This window comes from Psittacula echo (genome assembly GCF_963264785.1).
Source record: "Psittacula echo genome assembly, chromosome: 2".
Classification (NCBI taxonomy): domain Eukaryota; kingdom Metazoa; phylum Chordata; class Aves; order Psittaciformes; family Psittacidae; genus Psittacula; species Psittacula echo.
Window position 1 is genome coordinate 57,659,993 of NC_137737.1, and position 20,506 is coordinate 57,680,498.

Genomic DNA, 20,506 nt, shown 5'->3' on the forward strand with positions numbered 1-20,506 from the left:
GAAGTCCCACCACTACTGCAGTGAGGACCTTTTGTTAGTTTTGTTAGCATCTTTTTAGTGAGAAGACCTGCATAACAGGTGAATGCAGAGTCACAGAAATAGGGAATTCTTAACCTGGATGGCAAATTTCATATGGTATAAACTAATTTAAGGTAGGTCTGACTGACTGCAGGGGTAATCTGCACAGTCTACCTTTTCAGTGGAAACCACTGAGTTTCAGAAAACTCTGCTGCCAATATGTTCAAGCAAAGAAACAGGTTGGAATGGTAAGTGGAGCCTACGTGAAATTCACTTGCAGATATTCACAGGGCAGGCTAAATCTCTCCCTCAGCACTTATGTGCTACAGAAAGCCTCAGACAGACAGGTATCAATGTGCTGATAAAAACAGAACTTGGTTTGCTCCTGGCACAAATTGAAAGGGGGCTGGCACAACTTTTATAGAGCAAATTCCTTCAAGAGCTCATAAAGGCAGCAGCGAATTGAATATTGAGCCCTTTGGATGAAAATTCTGTTGAAACTAGGGAGGTTTTGTCTAAAATCACATTGCAGACCTGCAGCTTCCTAAACTGCATCAACCTATGGCATGTGCAGTTTGAGAGCCAGTTGCTGGTTAGCTAACTCTTAAAGAAAGAACTTGCTGACATGCAAAACCTTCACTCTTTTTGTATTTTATCTCCACTTCTCATCCTCTTCTGCAAATGCTAAAGAAATGACATGATCTGAGGCTGCAAAACCAGACTGCCACTGCATTTCATTACATGGGCACGATGCCTGAGCTCTCTCCCTGCTTTGCAGTCCAAACGACTCTTGAATATCTTGCTTAACTCTTCTCCTATTTCTGCTGCTGAATGGCCTGTAAAAAGATATCCTTCACTTGGCCCATTGTGTCTTGATACAGTTTAAAGTCTTCCTCTTTCTTTCTCAGGGCAGTCTCCAAAGCGGCCTTCAGAGATTTGTTCTCATTCAGCTGCATCACAAGCCTATGAGGAAACAAAAGGAAAACTTTTATGTGCTCTGTGGAGCTTTAAAGCAAATTAAAACAGTGCTTCAGCTCTGGGGAAGAAAACGTTGAAACACATGCTCACTGGTAATTTTATGAGAGGTGTGAGAAGGAGCAGACTTGTTACTTGTTCCTTGTTCCTTCTCCCTTTGAGATAGAAACAAGTATTAGATGGCCAATATACTTTTCAGATCTGCTTTGTTAAAGATTATAATTCTATTTTCACTAATAAGCTTGCAATCAATGCATAAGGAAAGAAAAAGAAAAAAAAAGGTGTCTTCCTTGCACATGTTTTGCGTTGCTTCACATTTGCATTAGCTTAACATTTCTGGGTATCTGTATAATTATTAGGAAATTTGTGTAAGAATGACATAGAGAAGCTCAAACCAGATGACCTGTGGTTTCTATAGATTTTGCTAGGTTTTATCTTCTGCGCAGCACGTGTAGGTAATATCACTGCTAAAAGGACAGCAACGAATTTTAGCTATTGTGAGTAACATAGCATGGAGGAGGGGAAACCATACCTTCTGCTTAGTTCCTCTACCTGCAATTCTATAGGCAACTTGGAAAGCTGAGCTGCAGAGAGCTCCTTCCTATCACTCACATCCAAGGTGAGCCTTGAGTGACTCACAGTCTGGCCTGTAAATTTAATCACAAAATAGAGTCTTAGTAAAACAAACAACCATTTTCACTTGGTAGCACGCTGAGTAAATCTCAGGAAACAGTTAATAAATACATTCAACAAAAGTTCTATGTATATCCACGAAGATACTGTAAATGTATAGAACAGCCATTTATTTTAATCTCCTTTCAGTGAAATTAAAACATGATGAGTTTGCATTTTAGGGTTAAATGCAGTAATTTGTGAGCCTACCTATTCAGAGAAGAATTAAAGCGAAGTATTTAAATGGACAAAACAAGAGGTGATAGAAACAGTTGAAAAGAATTATTTTGATGTTTATCTTGTCACTGTGTTTCACTTAAGATTATGACAACCATTGCTTCTTGGATGCCTGTAATAAAGTTTGCATGTGGCACACACTGAAGCAGCTTTTGTAAACCACCTTGATCCTCAGCATAAACACAACATAGGTTAAATGCAGTAAAGCACTTAAATATGCACCTCAAACTAAGGTTCTGAATCAGGAATGCTTTCCTCATTAAAGGCCTACCCAAAACATGCAGCATTGCTCCTGTCGTTTCAAAAGGGCACAAAAACTTTTTCCACGGTTATAGAGAAATATAATTCAAATTTACCACTGGGACTGGAGAAGCAGAAAAGTGTGACCAACCAGCAAACCCCTATGACGGAAGAAGGCTCAGAGAAGACAGGCAAGGATGATACGCTCAAGAAGCTAAGAAAGTGATGCAGGAAGTGACCATAGCTATCATACAGGATGCTGAACTTATTCCAACACCGAGGGAACTGGAGGGTGGTCTCTGCTGTAGATAAATGGCTGAATCAGTTGAGTAAATGGTACTAAAACACTAAATCCTCCTCATGTGGAGTATCTAAAATATCTGGTCAGAGAGTACTGGACTCTGATGAAACATATGAGAAGAAAGAGGCTATGTTGTATAACCAAGAAATGCTTTCAATCTTGAGGCTGTGTTTTACAGGACTGAGGAAAACCTGCTGTTACTTTCTTATTCTCATCTGGGATTATTTTTTGCTAATTTGAAATTTGGATAAAACAGGGAAAAAAAAACCAGAAAAATGAAAAACATGTGTAATTTTAAAACACAAATGGTTGTGTCTAGTGACTCAGCACCATTATCGACTTCCTTTGAATTGAAGAGACTAGAAACATTAGATTAGCAATTGCATCAGCTCTCTCTAATTTTGCCCTTTCAGAAAGAAAAGAAAATATTATGTCAATTGGTGGATTCTCTAGTCTCTATTTTATATTCAAGCTTTTCATTCCTTCATATTTCCACAACTATCTGGCATGAAAGCATTTAGATAACCTTCATGCTCTGCTGAAGAGGTGTATTATGGGCTTGAATACTCGTTTCTTGTACAAAGTCCAGAGTTTTGGCACATTGCAAGGGGCTGAACTCTCTTAAAAGATAGGTGGTGAAATAAATTGTTACCTACTCTTCATGGACTTAAAGAGGATTTCTTTGCATTGGTCTTACTGCCAATCCTGTTCTACATTAGCTTTTGGTCCTTAAGCAGACACGACTAACAAACGAAATATTTAGTAAGAAGGAACCTGTCACACTGGTAAGAATAGCCTGTTTCTTCCAGCTATTAAATGCCAATCTACGCAGAGGATGAGTTACCAAAGCGCTACTACAGCACAACTTGGCCAAAATAGCTCACAACCTGGAGAGTTTATTGCTGTATCTCTTTGAGGTTGCAAGGAAATGTAGGTGGAGCACATGTGTGATAACAGAACAACACATCAACACTTTACACTGCCAGGTTGTATCAAAGTCTGAACACTCAAAAATTCAGTTAAATTCTCCTCTAGAAGACAGCACCAAAATGCTCTCATACTGTTTAAGGCACAGTCAGTAGAAGTGTACCATTGAGAACTGTATTCCCACAGCTCTCATCTGGATACTGCCTGTCCCTACAGACCCCCTGATTTCGTCCTCTGGGTGTCTGCAGAACCCTATGAGGGCTCCAAAGCCTCTCACCTCCAAACCCTCCTGGAAATCACAAAGGGCATCCCATGATACCACTTTTGTGAGCGTCAGCACTGCTCTCTTATCAAGATGAATATCATATATCCTAAAGGCTAAAGACTGTAGCACTTTGTTTCTAAATTCTAGGTTTCTATTAGGATCTAAGTTTCTCTGCACTACATTTTCTCCTGTCAGGCTCTCAGTTAATATATGTAAGACAGCTCTAAAAATCAGTGCTCACAGAAAAACACATGCGGATGAGTCAATGTTGGCTGAAGCCCTTGCTAAGGACACAACAGTTCTACTTCAAGGAACAGATTCATATTTTACAGAGAGGGGTAGGTTTGACGCAATGCAGTTACAGCAGTGTTTGTTACCTCAGTCTGACCCATGCCTAAGGAGAAACAAGACCCCAGTGTGGGTGCAAAAGGAGGTGACTGCTCATGCAGGTTAGCATTCTCAGTACAGAGCGGCTCTAAGAAGCTGGTGAGGTAGCTTAGTACACACTGTAGCGCTGGACAGAGTAATGATGGAAAGCCACACCATCCATCTGCTGAGCTTCAGGGCAGCCCCTCTACGGCCCAAGAGCTTTCACAGGGTCTTTGATGAGGCTTGTGATCTCTCTAGTCACCCTAACTCAACCTGACACCACTCCAGTATTTGCCAAACTGAAATTCCTGTCCCTACTGTTCATCTAATGGCACTTAAAGTCTTTTTACTTTATGAAAATACACATAAAAAGGGAAACGACTGGAAAAGTTTCCTTAAGAATATGTGCCATTTTATTGGTTTAGACACTTTATAGAATCAGAGTCCTTAAGCAATAAAAGGATCTGCTCGGGGAAATAGAAATTTAACATCCACCATGAATTCCCCTCCTTTAACTATGCTAGTGAGGCATTCATATTTATAGCAGGAGATTATCACGTTCATGGGATAATAAATTACACCAGATCTAATTACTTCATCACCAGCAATAGTTTTTCATAGACACTGACAGGCCTTAAATTGGGATGCGTCCTTTAATTCTGCTCTTAACCTTCAGATGAATCTCTCGGGCAGAAGTGTAAAGGGAACACAGCAGTGGGCATGGTTGCAACATGGAGCAGTGTCAAGTATTTTTCTGTAGGCTGTAATTCTATGAAAATGACGTATTGCAAAAATCCTGATCCCACTTGAATCTGTGGCAAAATCCTCTTGAATTAAGTGGGGGTCAGTATTTTACATCCTGTATTTCTCCACTGGTCTGAGTAGGTCCAAATCACCATGTGTAAGGTCAAGCACTTGTGTAGGTTTGACAGATGAATGTCCAAATGTTGTTGCTATTAACCGTAAAGGTAGGATGAGGGACAAATGCTCCACTTTACCTGTTTTGCTCCTCATGGGAGATTTCTGTTCACTTGTGTCACTCCCTGCATCCATTTGCAGTTTTTCAAGCTGCTGTTCCAAGATGACACATCGCTGTCGCTCTTCCTGAAGACTCTTCTCAGCTGCCAAGATTTTATTGCTGCTTTCCTCCACCCTGACAGGCAAAAAAAAAAAAAAAAAAAGGGTAGTTCAGCTTATTTATGTCATGACTATTAAGGATCAGTTAGTCTTGGTACTGAATCCTGCTTCATGCTGCACAGCTCCCAACAGAGGGAAAAAGAGAATTTTTCATGCATCCAAAGGCAGAAATCCCAATGAAATTGTTCCAGATGACATCCTCCAAATTTGCAGAACAGAATTAACTAATGAGTACAGCTGGAAATAACGGGTTTGTTAATGGAGGTTGCCTAAATCCCTTAACACTGGCTACTTGTGGGATTTTACGACTCAGATGAGCAGGCAAGCTGTAGATTGCGGAGGAAAGATCTTTTATTACAAGAATAATAAACTGCATTTTTAAAAAAACACTGGGAAAATAAAAACAGTGTCAGTTAGCTGTTTTGCATCAGTTATCTGCAAGTGAGAGCAAACTTGATGTTGCTTTTAATAAACTTGGCCATTAGATAATATTCTGGAAAGAAATGACTGGAAAAGAAACTGATGGGTCATTCTGTAGTACAATACAGAAGAGCAAATTGACTCTCTATTCATCCTTCACAGTATCTTAGAAAATTAACTACAAAAATTTGATGCGTGCCCACAGATGGGAGTCAGTGATGCATCTCGTGTGGGGCAGCGCCTGACACCAAACGATTTAGAGGAGTTTAAAGCTAGAGAGAAACCTGAATTCACTCACTGTGTTGTATAGTGCAGAATAAAAGAGTTTCCTTCTTGACCCCACAGGCGATAGGTGATTACTGTTTTAATCAGGAGACCTGATTAGTCTTATTTGCCTCCTAGCTGGCATAACTAAAAAACTATTACAACTATAATAAAATTATATCATTGTCTTAAAAATTAGCTACAGGCAAGACTCTGACCTCCTGTGGCAGTGAATTCCCAGGCTGGTGACATGCTATGAGAAATTATATTTCTCTCAGTGGTTCTGAATTCACTCAACTTTCATTTGATCAGGTGTTCCCCTGGCATCCACATTAGACAAACAGTGGAGGAAAAATAACAAGACTAGAAATTTTTTTTTAATGATTTTTTTTAATGAAATCTTTTGCCATATATTAATAAATAAAAAGGTTCCTCTAGCTCTTGCTCTTTCCCCAGCAGGGTCCAATCCTACAAACCGTTTACCATGGAATATCTTCTGAGAGTATATTCTGCTCCACAGTAAGCGATTGTGGAACACAGTCCTAAATCCTGGCAGCTGCTGTACAAAAATCCCACTCATGTAACCATTCCCAGCACTCTCCTCTTGACTTAAGCATTATATGTTACTTGAGCTTTGCTGACCCACACTCCAACATCGAAGTGAAAGAATGCCTGATTTTTTTTTACATATATGCATGTTGAAATACGACTGGATGCTGTATTATCCTGAGGTTTTCCAAGAGTAATTGCACACAATCTCACAAAATTTACTTTACCTGCAGGAGCTCTTGATATATGTGTAATAACTGTGGAGCTGCTGAATCATCAGTCTATGGTACATTTTACAAGCAACTGTGCATGTCATTGGCTCCGTATTCTTCATTATCCCATATTCGTGATGGCCTCATTTTAGCTATCACTCACACCTCCATCCTTATCTAATTGCATAGCTCTATTAAAATCACTGGGCTTACAAAGAAAAGTAAGATTCTCCCAGTGTGTATTTCCAGGATTTAGCTCTTAAAAGCACCTTTATCGCAGTTATAAAAAAGATGCATTTTTCTGACTGCGATGAATTGTACAGGACAAAAGCTGGACAAGTGAGAAATTATAACTATTGTAAAATAAAGAAAGTAAGCAAACAGTGCCTATTGTATTCAAAAGCACACAGATAAAAGTGTGCCTTCCTACAAGCTGGAATACAGATTTGGGAATCAAACAATACACATTCTTTAACTAACTGGGAAAAAAACCCTCAAAACAAACAAACAAACAAAAAGCAGTAACTGAAAAGCATCCAAAGAGAAAGGACTTCGCTTTTTCTGCCCCCTTAAAACATAGTTAGTTTTTAACATCATCTTAAATTGAACTGAATAATAGAAAAGGAAAAAAAAAAAAAATCACAGCTATGCTTCAGTTAAAGCAGAATAAATTCATTTAGAAGAGGATACAGTGCAACTTAAAAGAATGTGAAAAGCTTTTGGAACAGAAGTCAGATTACAACTATAATTACAGTATTTACTACTGATGAGTAATATTGCTGCCTAAATAACACCATACATATGTAAATACACGAATTCTAATTTCATCTAGGTGCAGCAAGCTTGAAGATGACTCCTTTTTTTGGCTCTTTATTCTAAAAGAATAATAATAAAAAAAGTGAATCATCAACTATGCAGGGAAATTGAGTAGAACAAATTTAAAAGCCCCTATTTAAGGAAAGGATCACACTGGCAGCACATGGCATACTGTACTGCATGCTATAGGTTCTCACACATCTCAAGCACTCCTTAATCGCAGCATCCCACAAAGCATCAGCCACTACCTTTTCTGCAGCACAGTGACCAGTTCCAGGAGCCTGTCTCTTTCCACTTCAGCAGCTTGGCATAGAGCCTTGTGCTCTGTGATCTGTGTCTGCAACACTTTCAAATCCAGACTGTTAGTGCCAGCAAGCCTAAAAGCAGCAGAAGCATAGAGAGTCTGTTTCCCATTTCAGAAATGAAAGAAATGAAACAAAGACAGGATTTGAAAAACATATCAAAATACACTTGTCTGAAGACTAAGCCAGAATGCAGAGCTAGGCTCACTACCTCCCCCCAGCACCAATCTCTATACTGCAATAAATGGAACAGAAATATTTGGAAATAAAGCTACCATGAGTTTCACTAGAAAGGTCTTTTCCTTCACAAGGGTGCTTTCCCTTCCCATTACCCCTGGAAACACACTTCCACCTCCTATAAATTCACTATCACTGACTCTCCTCCCATTGCTACTGGCAAAGTAAAAGAAGCCCATATGTGGATGCTCTAAAGTGCTAGCTAAGCTGTTAAATGGCACGCTATTGATTTTTTCCCTCTGAAAGGCTTCAGGCAGCATTAGTACAATGGCTGTTCTTATGCCTGATGTGATGAAAGGAAGAGGCAGTTCTCCCATGTATCCCATTTTCATGTACGTCATTACTTCTCTGACCCCTCCACATAGGAGTAGTATTCGGGAATATCTCCTTGAGGGCAAAAAGCAGGAGAAATCTTGGTGGTTGGAGGTGAAAAGGGAAACATGGGATTTATGGGGCATAAAGCTAACACTCAATTAAAAAGATTAAGATAGCAAGAAGATGCTAAAGCCTGTGTCAGAGGTCCTTGGCAGTATCCAGTAGAAAGGATGGTGAAAGAAGCTGTTTGTTACAGAACAAGGCACACAAGAATAAGACCAGCAGCTTGTGGAGCTTGGCAGGAAACCTCCCCTTGTTTATAAGGAAGTATATATACATACCTTCCAGGTGTGACGTTATTACTGAGATAGAAAGGCTTAGTAGCTGCTGACTCTACAAGTGTATGGCCCATCTTGGACGCTGTGCTGAGAGGAAGAAAGCTGTATTAGTCCCTAAACTCTGCGGAAGGCAGTCTTCCAAGAACTCCAGTCATTTTGCAATGTCTGTATTTATTGTCGCCTTGTAGGGAAAAGATTTCCAGAGCCTCCTAAGTCAGGAGTGGTTAATCCTAAAATCAAGTTAAGGTTGGTAATGACAGAATTGGCTCATTCAAAAAATTGTAGATGTTTACTTTGACATCTCCAAGGAGCTTTAGTTCCTATTTATAGCATTTTTCATTTCATCTTTCCTGATACGAAAAGATGATTCACTAAGGTAAAATGGAATAGAGAGTTCATCAGCATATTAAAATTAATGGAATGAGTGAGGCCTGCTGACCAAACTATTAAGAGCTCTTGCAATTTCCAGCCTCATTCATTGCTCACCTTACATGTCAGCTATTTTCATGACACAGCTATGGTAGCCACATATACAAGCAATAATTTATGCATTGCACTTAGTGGCTTCTTCAAAGCCATTACCCAACCTAATTTTCCTGCTTGCCTTCCTGCTTAATCTCAGCAGATATATGAAGAAAAAAGTTGATAAAATATAGTTTTTTACCTAAATGAAGTCCACAGAAGGCCACAAAGAGGGTGATGGAGTACCTCTCATATGCAGAGAGGCTGAGAGAGCTGGGCTTGTTCAGCCTGGAGAAGAGAAGGCTCCAGAGACACCTAAAAGCAGCTTCCAGTGCCTACAGAGGCTGACAAGAAAGCTGGACAGGGATTTTTGACAAGGTAGGGACAGGACAAGGGGAAATAGACTCAAACTGACAGAGGGGAGATTTAGATGAGATCTTAGGAAAAAGTTCTTGACTATGACAGTGGTAAGACACTGGCACAGGTTTCCCAGAGAAACTGTGGCTGCCCCATTCCTGGCAGTGTTCAAGGCCAGGTTGGATGGGGCTTGGAGCAACCTGGTCTAGTGGAAGGTGTCCCTGCCTGTGACAGCAGGGTTGGAACTGGATGAGCTTTAATGTCCCTTCCAACCAAAACCATTCCATGATTCTATGATTTACTCCTTGAGAGCTCAGCTTTTGCAGAGTTAGAAGTGGGAGAATAAAGTCAGTCAGAAAGGCATACCAATGGAGATGCGGAAACTTTCAAATAAAGGATGTTTTAACTGTAACTCAAAAACAGTGAGAAGAACTTCTCTTAAATTTCATAGTAATGCTCTACTTTAATGCTGATGGACAGGGATACATCTGTCATTTCTAAAACCGCATTCAGTGTCTAAAGTAATATGGTAGGCAAGTTAAAATTACATAGAACAAATCAGTTGCAACTTTAACTTGATGAAAAATTTCCTCCTTCCTCAGAAGACCAGTCTCAAATTCTCATCGTCAATTAGACCATGAACTCTTTAGCATCAAAACCAGCATTTTAAAAGGAGAGGATACAACTTGCTTCGGTATTACGGTCCCTTTACACAGACAGAGTGACACAGAGCCACATCAGTGTAAACAAAAATCGGACATACTGCTGCATTAAGATTAGTGTAATTTACATGGTCTTCAGTGAGGTTTTAAAAAGGGTGTTTGTTAAGAACAAATGATGTGGTGTGTTTTCAACATTTCTGCAAGTAAATCGTATTCCAAGTGTATTTATTGATTTAAATAACGAACCAGTGATTTAGCGCATACTTAAAATGGCATTATGCATTAATTTCGCCACCCTGCTTTCAGAAGTCTCCTCTGTGGAAACCCCGTTTCTCGTAAGAGAGAAGAATCACAGGCACTTAAGCTAGCCACATGAACATTATCTGAGCTGCAGAAGGAGAATTAGCTGCACTACCATCACGCCAAATGTAGTAATGTCTGCAAGTCTGTAGATCTTTCTCTGTTCCAGGATGAAAATTCAAGAGATAATGTGCTTAGAGATTCCCATATACTGCAAACAGGGTGCCAACACTGCTGGCATATAGCACTTGTGGTTTCGTACAATTGCTTGGGGAAACCATGCTTCTGAATAACTCACAGCAGTTGTAAACATTGACATTAGGGTCTTCTTACCAAGCAGATCCAGTCCTTCCAACCTGACTGCTGCCTGATGCCACAGGCTTAAGCAGAGCAGAACCTGGATCTTCTGAGGACTCACAAGGTGGTGGTGGTTCAGCAGCTCCCGAACTGTCCGCTTCATAGGCAGATTTCAACTGTTAATGATGGAGTAGGTTATAAAACTGATTACACAGTTCGAAGAAAAATAGCTGCCTTAATGCCTAATCAGCAGCTTATAATTATTGCTACCGAGCATGCCAGAACTTTTGATTTATATGACCTCCTCAGAAAGTTTCCTTTAGCTTCTATCCATTGCAGGATGAAAACAAAGCAAGTTGCATATGAAATCATAGGGTGCACACAGTCTCACTAGAGAACTCACAGTGCAGCACCACCACTACAGCTGCCAGCACAGATGGTTTGTGTCCCTAACCCAGGTTTGACCTCAGGTTCAATGCTCTAGCCCTCATTACTGAGGTATCTGTCAGATACCTCTATCTCACCATAATCCTATGAGGGTTTTATATCAACAGGAATTGGCTGCCTAAATACTCTTAACAAAACCTGACTGTAAAATATAAGATCACATGAGAAGCCTTTGAAAGGTTAGTGGACTTCCTCTCAACTCCTGTGCCTGTGCTCTGGCAATAGTGCCATCTTGCCTGTGTCAGTTTGTGACACTAAACCATAAAAGTTTAAAACATTTTTAACACACTAGTTTGTAAGGGGCTAACCTCCCCAGTTCTTTCATCTGTACAATTAAATTTCCATATGCTTGAGGATCATCAGACTCATATCCATAGCTTAGAGATCTGAAGTAAAGAAAATTTTTGAAGTGTTTTACAGTGGGAGATGAGAATAACTTACTAGGGGCCCCATTACACCATAAAGGGATGTAGATGGGTACCATGGCAAGTACCATGGCAGCCTGCTGATGTCAGCATCACTTTTATTTGTTTGCTCGCTTCCTTCAGCAGTCAAGGATGCTCAATACCAAGAAGTCTCCATTGCAGCCCAACCCTTGCTGTCAGCTGTGTGACATTCTTGACATGGAGCCACAGGTTGATATTTCTGTTTTCTGCTGCTTAAAAAGCTTGAAGAAAACTTACATATAGGAAAGAAATTTAAGAGTTACAAGAGAAAATTCCTGTCTCATTCCAAGAGGACAGACTGTCAGTAGGACAGGTATTAACGTCTCAAGCTAGCAGCCAACTCAGATAACAAGGGAGAAGGAAGTGAGAGAGCAGATCTAAAATGATTACAAAGCATGCTCCACCAGCTAATTTCTTCTGTCTACCTGAAGTGTGAGTTTCCCAATCTCCTCTTCCAGCTCTTTAACCATTGCTTCTCGTTCCGCCACCATCTGTCTGAGCTGCTCTATAAGGCAGTTTTGTTTCTGAACCTCACTGTTCAAGTTCTGCCCTAGCATGTACTTGAACTCCTTGTTCTCCTCATCCTGATGGCTCAGGTGCTTTAAGATCTCCTGCATTTGCTTCTGCTGGGTCTGATAAAATAGAAACAATAAGTGAGATCTTCACTTTTATACACAATGATTATTAAGACTCCCTTGGTGTTTTACACCCTCCAAGTCAGATACCTGTTTATAAATGCTAGGGCAAGACTCTGCTCTGCCAAACCCACTCCTTGGTGTAAGCACATTGATATCACTAGTGGTACTCCAAGAGTCTGTTATGTTTTAAGCATGAGATCACCGCATCAGCATTTATCAATTGATACATCTACTTGCAATGCCCAGACACATGTGCCTGGGTAAGGCAGTCCATCCCCACTGGCTCCTGCTGGTCATATCAAGACTTCAGTGATTGGACAGTGAAAGTAGAAAAGACCTAAGCAACTGGGAGATTCAGTTTGCTGGCAGCTTTGTTACTCAGTGTAGCAGAAAATAAAGCAAGAAAGGCTGGCCTTTGACAATGAAGGTGTTTTTTTTCATAAAGTGGATAAAAGTAAGGATTTCAATGTGCTTTTCATGAAATTAGAACATGATCAGATTGTGTGAGCGACATTAAAAGATAAGGGTAGTATGAGATGACAGCTATAACACTAGGCTGTTTTATCAGTGGCTTTTGGAGTTTTTCTCACACTGACAAATCTAATACTTGTCAGACAGTTATTTCTGCCAGGCCAACAAACTGCAAGCAAGGTGCTTTTCTGATGTAAGGCATAAAACAGTTCAACCATTCCTTCCCAAGTAAACTCGTGTCTTTCTGTAATAATTTTAGTGAGATACTAAGACTTGGCAGAAGTGACAACTATTATTTGACTCCTCTGTAATCTATCTAATGTGCTGGTCAGTACCCACACTCCCCACGGTTGCCTGGTGTGCAGAAAGGTGAATGCCAGCTCAGTCATAAGCATGTCTTACCTAAAACCTAAAGGAGCAAGGAAATGTGATTTGAAACTTGTGAGGAGCTAGATCAGGAAACACAGAGCTAACCCTACTAAAAAGCAGCATATTTTCTACTTTTTTTTAAAAAAAAAACTATTGAAACTGGGGAACACTATTTAGAACCATGGCAGGACAAAAGCATCCTGCAAGACCATGACAGCAGCTATTTATTTTAGCATAACTGCAGCTTGAGTCTCTGCTAATACTCTTGGTTTTGAAGAAGTCAAATCTCATCTTCAGCTACTGCAAGCGAATAGTGCATATGGATTAGTACTAATGGCTTAGCTTGTGTGTTTCGGGTTGTGTAACACAACAAATGAAAGCGCAAAATTGCAGGCATTCTAAGGAAAAAAAAAACAAACCAAACCTACCAATGGAGGTGAAAGCAGAACAGAGAATATTGTCCAGCTTCATGGGCCAAGTATGAAGCCTTTCCTTTACATACTAGACAACCCTATTTCAGTCCTCCTTCTGCAAAATGTTTCTTCCAATACTTGCAGCTTAGAGCCACTTCACTGAAACTGTGTCATGCCCGGTGCTGTCTTGCAGCCTTTACATGATCTGATCCAAAACACAGAAGTGCTTTAGCTACCTAGGAAACCTCTGGCTGTCACAGTTTGATTTATCAGGCTCCTGTACACCTTAAGGTTGTCTGTGTCATTGTGTCATTAAATGACATCATGTTTCATCACTTATAGAAAGAGGGCTGATATGCAGGGGCTGGGACCAACAGTAATAGTCAGACCATACCAGTAAGGCGTCTATGAGCTCATTGTCATGTTTTCCTTTCTCCAACAGGATTACGATCTGTCCCTTCAGGGTTTTCACTTCACTGCACAGTACTTTGTTCCTGGCTTTTGATGCATCAAGGGCTTTTTTCACTTCTTCATGACTCTTTTTGAGAGCATCATATTCCCCAGTGAGTTTCTGCAGAGATGCAAACACATCATAGGAAATGACAGTTACAGTCTACCACCAAGCCCCAGGTGCTCTGATGAGCTAGAGGAATCATGTATTTCCTGGGAGAATATAGAAAAATGGCACTGGCATTCCATATCATCCCAAAGAAAGTAGAAATTATAAATGCCACAACTCATTGCCTGCTTGCCAGTATCAAAAAAAGAAAAACCCCAAAACTGTCTGCTCAGGAATAGAAGTGGACTGGGTTAATTCAGTATGTGCTGAGAAGCAAATGATAATTTTGTATTAAAACCTAATTCTGTATGCTCCTGGTTTGTATTTAATAGTGCATGAAGAATGCACATCTGGTCAAAGTGTGAGAGGGATGCTACAGAGTTTGGATGCAGCTGTAGCAGGGCTTCTTTCTACATATGCCTTCAATATAAAGCCAGTACCAGCTGTATTGCAACCCAGGGTCTCTCTCCCTTTTCCCAACATCACCTACCAAGCACAGTTGTCACGTGGCCGCATTTCAGGCTAAACAGATGCATCTGACACGTAAATCATAGAATGGTTTCGGTTGGAAGGGACCTTAAAGATCATTCAGTTCCAACCCCCCTGCCATGGGCAGGGACATCTTCTGCTAGACCAGGTTGCTCCAAGCCCTGTCCAACCTGACATTGAACACTGCCAGGGATGGGGCAGCCACAGCTTCTCTGGGTAACCTCTGCCAGTGTCTCAACACCCTCACAGTAAATAATTTATTCCTAATATCCAATCTAAATCTCTCCTGTCAGTTTAAAGCCATTCCCCCTTGTCCTGTCCCCACCTCCCCTTGTCAAATGCCTCTTTCGACCTTTCTTGTCAACCCTTTATGCACTGGAAGCTGCTCTAAGGTCTCTCTAGAGCCTTCTCTTCTGCAGGCTGAACAAGCCCAGCTCTCTCAGCCTGTCTCCACAGGAAAGATACTCCAGGCACCTAATCATCTTTATGGCCTTCTCTGGACTCAATCCAACAGGCCCATATTCTTCTCATGCTGAGGCCCCCAAGCTGAAGACAGAAGCAGAGGTGAAGACCAAATCTTGTACTGCAGAGGCGTGTACAATCCTGTCCACGCAAGACATCAAGTGTGGAAGCCTTTTGAGCAGTCTGTGGAGCGTGGCAGAATTTCCTCCAGTAGATCAAAAACCAGGTGGGTTTTGGGTGAAATGATCCTTGGGTGGGGTATAACATACACCTTGAAGGTAAGGTAAGGCAAGTTATTACATACTATATACCCAAACAGGACTCTCTCAGCTCACAGTGTTTTACCTCCAAAGTTTCTTTCTTTTCTTTTTCTAAGCTGCGAATCTTCAGCAAGTTTTTCTCTTGGGCTGATAACTTCCTTGGATCAATAAGTGCCAGCAATTCCTCATCAGCCTTGCTCAGTGATTTTCTGGTCTTGCTTTGACCCAACTGATTCTCCAGCTCTCGTACCTAGGGGTCAATAATGACAACACATCCAGAGCCCTCTCCAGGAGTATGGTAGTCCAGCACCAAAGAGGACATAACCAAAGGGACCTCAGAGTAGCACCATATTACGTCTTGACATTATCATGGTTAACTAACACAGAGCAGTGTCTGCTCTTTCAAATTTAAATTTGTTACCTGCTAACAAATATGCAGACATCTAGGGCATCTGTGCAGAGAGGAGATGTAACACCAGACCTACAAGAGACTCAGGACACATAGGAGATATGTACTTTATTGGGGCCATATGTGGAGGTCAGGCAAACAACTCCAAAGCATCTTGAATGCCACTAAACACACATGTGCACAACAGAATAATATCTTAGATCTCCTCTAAAAGAGCAAACACCCACTCATCCATCCACATTTAAGCATCTTGGTCTTTACGAGAATCACCATCCAGGATGTCCACAATAAAAGACACAGATCACTAAGCTGAACATGGGTACCTAGCACTGGTTTAGATGTCCTGGGATACTGGAGACATACATGATGCAGGACCTACAAGACATCCATACTCCTCTGAAGAGATGACCAGAAGCCAGAGGGACACCCTATGGCATCTCAGCTGGCATTAAACACCTATGTGCAGTCAAGTGAACTAAGCCCCTGCATCTCAGCTATTTGCTATAGGTCTATTTTACAGTTAGTAGAAGGAAATGGGCACTGCTACAGCACAGTTCCTCTGCCTTGTTCTGGAGGTGTCTTCTAAGATAAGATGCACCTACCTCACTTTTGATCAAGTGACTGTATTTACAAGATCACCACTGACTACTGAAGGGGCTTGAGGATACTGGCTCAGAAAGAAATTTCTTCATTAGAGTACAGTACTTATGGTCTTCACGTGAATCCCATCCAGGGGACCTTAATGGAAGGAAAATGTAATTTCCTCCAGGGAAATTAGAGGTTAACAATTTCAGTCAGAGTGCAAAATCAGTTTGTTGGCATAGAATTAAACAGCAGAAAAAACTGCCTCCCCATCTGGAGCTGACATTTCAGCTAGGCTGTGCCCTTCAGGAGATTTAAGAATTAAAGATTTTACTAAAGTTCCTGGGGGAACAACTTGAAAATCTTATCTGACCTCAATTCTTCCCATCTGACTTTAGGCACTGAATGAAGGTGTCTAAGCCAGAGCATAGACAATGAACAGGGCTTCTTCTCTACTCAGTGGAGAGAGGCACCTTCACAACATCCTGGGATTTTAACTGCCAGAACTCTCTAAGGTCACTGAACTCTCTCCTTAGACACAGATGCAAAAGATTAACAGCTTAAATACTGAAGCTTGCACGTTTGCAATAGACTGATTAACATAATTTGCAGGAACTCTGAAAGACCCTGCACACATCAACACGTATTTAAAATATAACATCCCTGCCACCACACACACATGAATGTGCAGATACATATAAATATACCTAAAAACTATTACAGAAGTTACCATGAAGTGTTTTATTCTAACAGTTGCTTTCTTCAACATAGAAAACTGCCATGTAGTTGCAGTAAACACTGTACTGGGACATACCTTATAAGCAAGTATAGATGTTAGGAGTTACACAATGAAGAACTAACAGTATCTTTACCTTAAACTGATGTAATATCTGTACCTAGAAAGAGCACCCCGGTACCCAGCTTACATGGCACCATGCAGGGTCTTAACTCACCTTGCTTTGGAGAACAAGAATTTGCTGGGCTCGTCCACGCCAGCTGCCAGAATTGGTCAAGAGACTTTGAATATTCACATCTTCACCAACTTCATTTGCTAAAAGCTACGAAAGAAGAATTAACATAAACAAGAAGCCTAGGCTTTAATACAGGTTGAGGAGAGGCATAGAAAAGCTGCTTACTCTAGCAATAAACACAAAACACAATCTATACAGAGTGGCCTGCATCCAATACTCAGCATTTCATGTGGTATAAACTCTTCCAGATCATTATTTCATGATATTTTCATCATATTTTCATGCATTTCAATACATATTGTTGGTGGGTAGGAGAAGTTTGGCTGACATGAACAGCTTTACTTATTCAGGTGGGTATTTCAGTATTTTGATACGTTTGAGTATTATTCTTTGCTTTTTTAAAAAAATGTGAATCTGTGTTTTCCTGCCTGCCTATGGAGAGTGTCAAATAGTACTCTCTAGCTGTATAGCTGTGTGGCAAACTGTGCTACTTCTGTAAAAAAGATTTCAAATTCATCACCAAGGTTTACTAACCAGTACTAACAGTTGTCAACATATGTAATTATTTTTGATATAATAAATACTTAACCAGAACTAAACAGGAACAGAGTATTGTCCTAATATACACCTTTGCAAATCAGGAATTGAGCCAATCTCTCTTGCAAAATTCCAACACAGCCACATTAACCAGAGCTAAAGTTAGTATGAAGAGCATTTAAATTATTTATAAAAAGGTCAGCAGAATTCTATTTTTAGGACCATATTTCTACTCTGATCTGCATTGCAGGTTCTTACGCAAAGTAGGGAAACCAAAGGAAACAGAGCACATAAACACTTTAAAATCCATCATGAATCAAAAAGGTTACTCCGAACGTCACTCCAACAAACTGTACTTTAGTTCAAGCATGGTCTTTAATCCCATTGATTTCCATGGGACCGAAGCCTACGTTTAAATTAAACACATAATTAAATGTTTTGGAAAGGAGGACTGTGCCTGAATATATCTTTGAACCTATTCTGCTCAACTGGGACTTTCAAACCTTGAAGAACCTGTACCTATCATAGCAGTAGAAATAACAGACACAGTCATCCAGCTATGGTGGCAGAGCGTGAAATCTGTGTGTCCATGTGTATATCTTCCCAATGTAACCACTACACCCCTTTCTTTCTTTACCTCTTTACAGTTCATTGAAATATTTCATGGAGGCTCATCAAAGCTCAGAAGAAAAGAAGCCTCCTGATTTCACAAGAATATACTTCTTGCAGAGGATCCCAGACACAGACTGCATCCTGCAACAGTACCTTTTGGGTCATCTTCAGTTCCTGCTTTGCAGACTGGAATTGATTACGATATTCTATCACTTTAAAGTTGGCTGCAGTTAATTTTTCTTGCAATGCTTTCACCTCTGGACTTTCAGCCTTTGAAGAGAAGAATGTACTTGGTAAGAACACAGTCCTCAAGGAAAACCTGAAGTGATTAAGATCCACAGACCCCTCAGGATCACAGAATCTTCTTTTTCCAGACCCATGCCTTCCCTAATTTTGAGGGTATAGAGGCAATACAGAGCAATTTGGCCACAAACTAGTGACAGGGATATGTTCTTGTCATAGGAAAACGATTGCACAATAGGAGAGAACTAAATATCAGCTTCTGATTTCCTCTCTTCAATTACAACTCGTACCAAGTTTCCTTCTATCATCTTCAGAGTTGATTGCTTGATTCCTGCATCATCACCACCAAGACAATGTATTTTTTCTACGGCTGTCTGTAACTGTAAAGAAAATGCACTGTTATTATAGAATGAATGCAGTGAAGAGCATATCTCCATGGAATCTTAATTAGCAAAAAAGTACAACATGAATGTTTATTTACTCTAGAAAAAAAAAAAAAACAAAACAAAAAAAAGCGCAACCAAACAACAACTTCATTTTCCCTTGTTTTTAAACACAATCAGTAGGAAAGCATTTTTTTTTTTTTCCCTGAAATACTTCCCAAAGTAAAATACATTACTTTACTGTGGAATAAATTCAGTGAAAACGTCTCTGACTTGCTGAGACAGGATCAGTTATCAAGTATGGAGACTTCTGGGGGATTTCATTACCATAGGTTCATAAAATAAGTGTTTATATACATAAATGTAAATCCACTACAGTACAGGATATTTAATAAAAAACATATAGGCCTACTCACCAAAGGAATGTAAAAGAAGGAATGACTACCTATCACCATACAGTTGACATTTAGCAATGATGTTAAGGCCATTTCTCTTCAGCTGGTAGCTCTAAGGTAGAAGAATATGTATCCTATTGCTTGCCACAGCAAAGGCAGGCAGACATAAATCCACTTCTCATCTGAACCATGTCTTATACTGAGGTTGCAAAGACTTCTTACTGGACAGGAGTGTTGTAATTTGGAGCTAAAAAGGCCAGGAAATGTTGCTTTAAAGGGCTGAGACTTCATTCTTTGAGGTGGGAGGAAAATCTTGATTATTTGCCCGAGTGGAAAAAGGCACTAAGGAACAGCTTCTTCATTAAAATGATTATTTGGTGAAACATGGAGTGTAACTTGGAACCAGCTCTAATGTCACCCCTTCTTTGCACGTAAATCAACAGTTAGGCCACCCCTTCTATATAGTTCATAAATTCTTTTAATCAACAGACTGAAAATAAGAAATTTCAACTGGTATTGGCAGCTGCTAGGTTAAATTCTAAGGCGGTTTTCTGCAAACATCTGTCTGCAGTGTTTGTTTACATGTACCACCCTTTGTTAAGTGATTGCTCGATGGCCACACATGCCATTTGTTTGTGAGAGTCATGTTAAAACACTTCTGATTTACATATTTTTCAGCTTTCATACAAGCAAAGAGTTAACAATTACATAAAATAACCCATGAAAGTACATATTGTGATGCAATTGTGTCACCACAATTCATTTTGCAGGGTTTAAGGCATCTAGAAGTCAGCATAGGGAATGAGATTCAAATCACAAATTAACATGTTCCTTGTTTTTAATGTGGGAGTCTTTATAAAGAATGGAGTCTGGCCAACATAATCAGGTAAGTCTTCAGCCCACTCTACAGTAGGCTCCTACATTACATCAAGTGCATGAACTGGCTGCAGACTTGGTTTTGTCGCCCATCCAGTCCACAGCTGCCTAGTCCTATTTGAGGCATCTGAGGGTACTCAGCAGGCCTTCAGCCACTTGCTAGCACTGCCAGTCCTGTCACGTCCAACAGCCCGTCAGGAGTGTCTGAGAGGTTTAAGTGGCATCTCAGATTGTACTTTCATACTTACGCATGGGCAACTGAATGGCACTTT

General features: G+C 40.3%; 1 protein-coding gene across 1 annotated transcript in view; it reads right to left on the bottom strand.

Moving 5' to 3' along the window:
• Positions 1–833: 833 nt before the first annotated feature.
• The window catches only part of CCDC13 (coiled-coil domain containing 13), a gene marked incomplete at both ends in the record, with an annotated part of 29,652 nt that continues 9,979 nt past the window's right edge, over positions 834–20,506 (bottom strand). The window contains 11 exons of the mRNA XM_080611516.1: positions 834–981; positions 1,526–1,640; positions 5,003–5,157; positions 7,651–7,779; positions 8,598–8,681; positions 10,709–10,848; positions 13,851–14,027; positions 15,312–15,476; positions 17,171–17,275; positions 18,491–18,607; positions 18,871–18,960. Coding sequence (XP_080467642.1) covers positions 834–981; positions 1,526–1,640; positions 5,003–5,157; positions 7,651–7,779; positions 8,598–8,681; positions 10,709–10,848; positions 13,851–14,027; positions 15,312–15,476; positions 17,171–17,275; positions 18,491–18,607; positions 18,871–18,960 — 1,425 coding nt within the window. The remainder of the gene's footprint in view (positions 982–1,525; positions 1,641–5,002; positions 5,158–7,650; positions 7,780–8,597; positions 8,682–10,708; positions 10,849–13,850; positions 14,028–15,311; positions 15,477–17,170; positions 17,276–18,490; positions 18,608–18,870; positions 18,961–20,506) is intronic.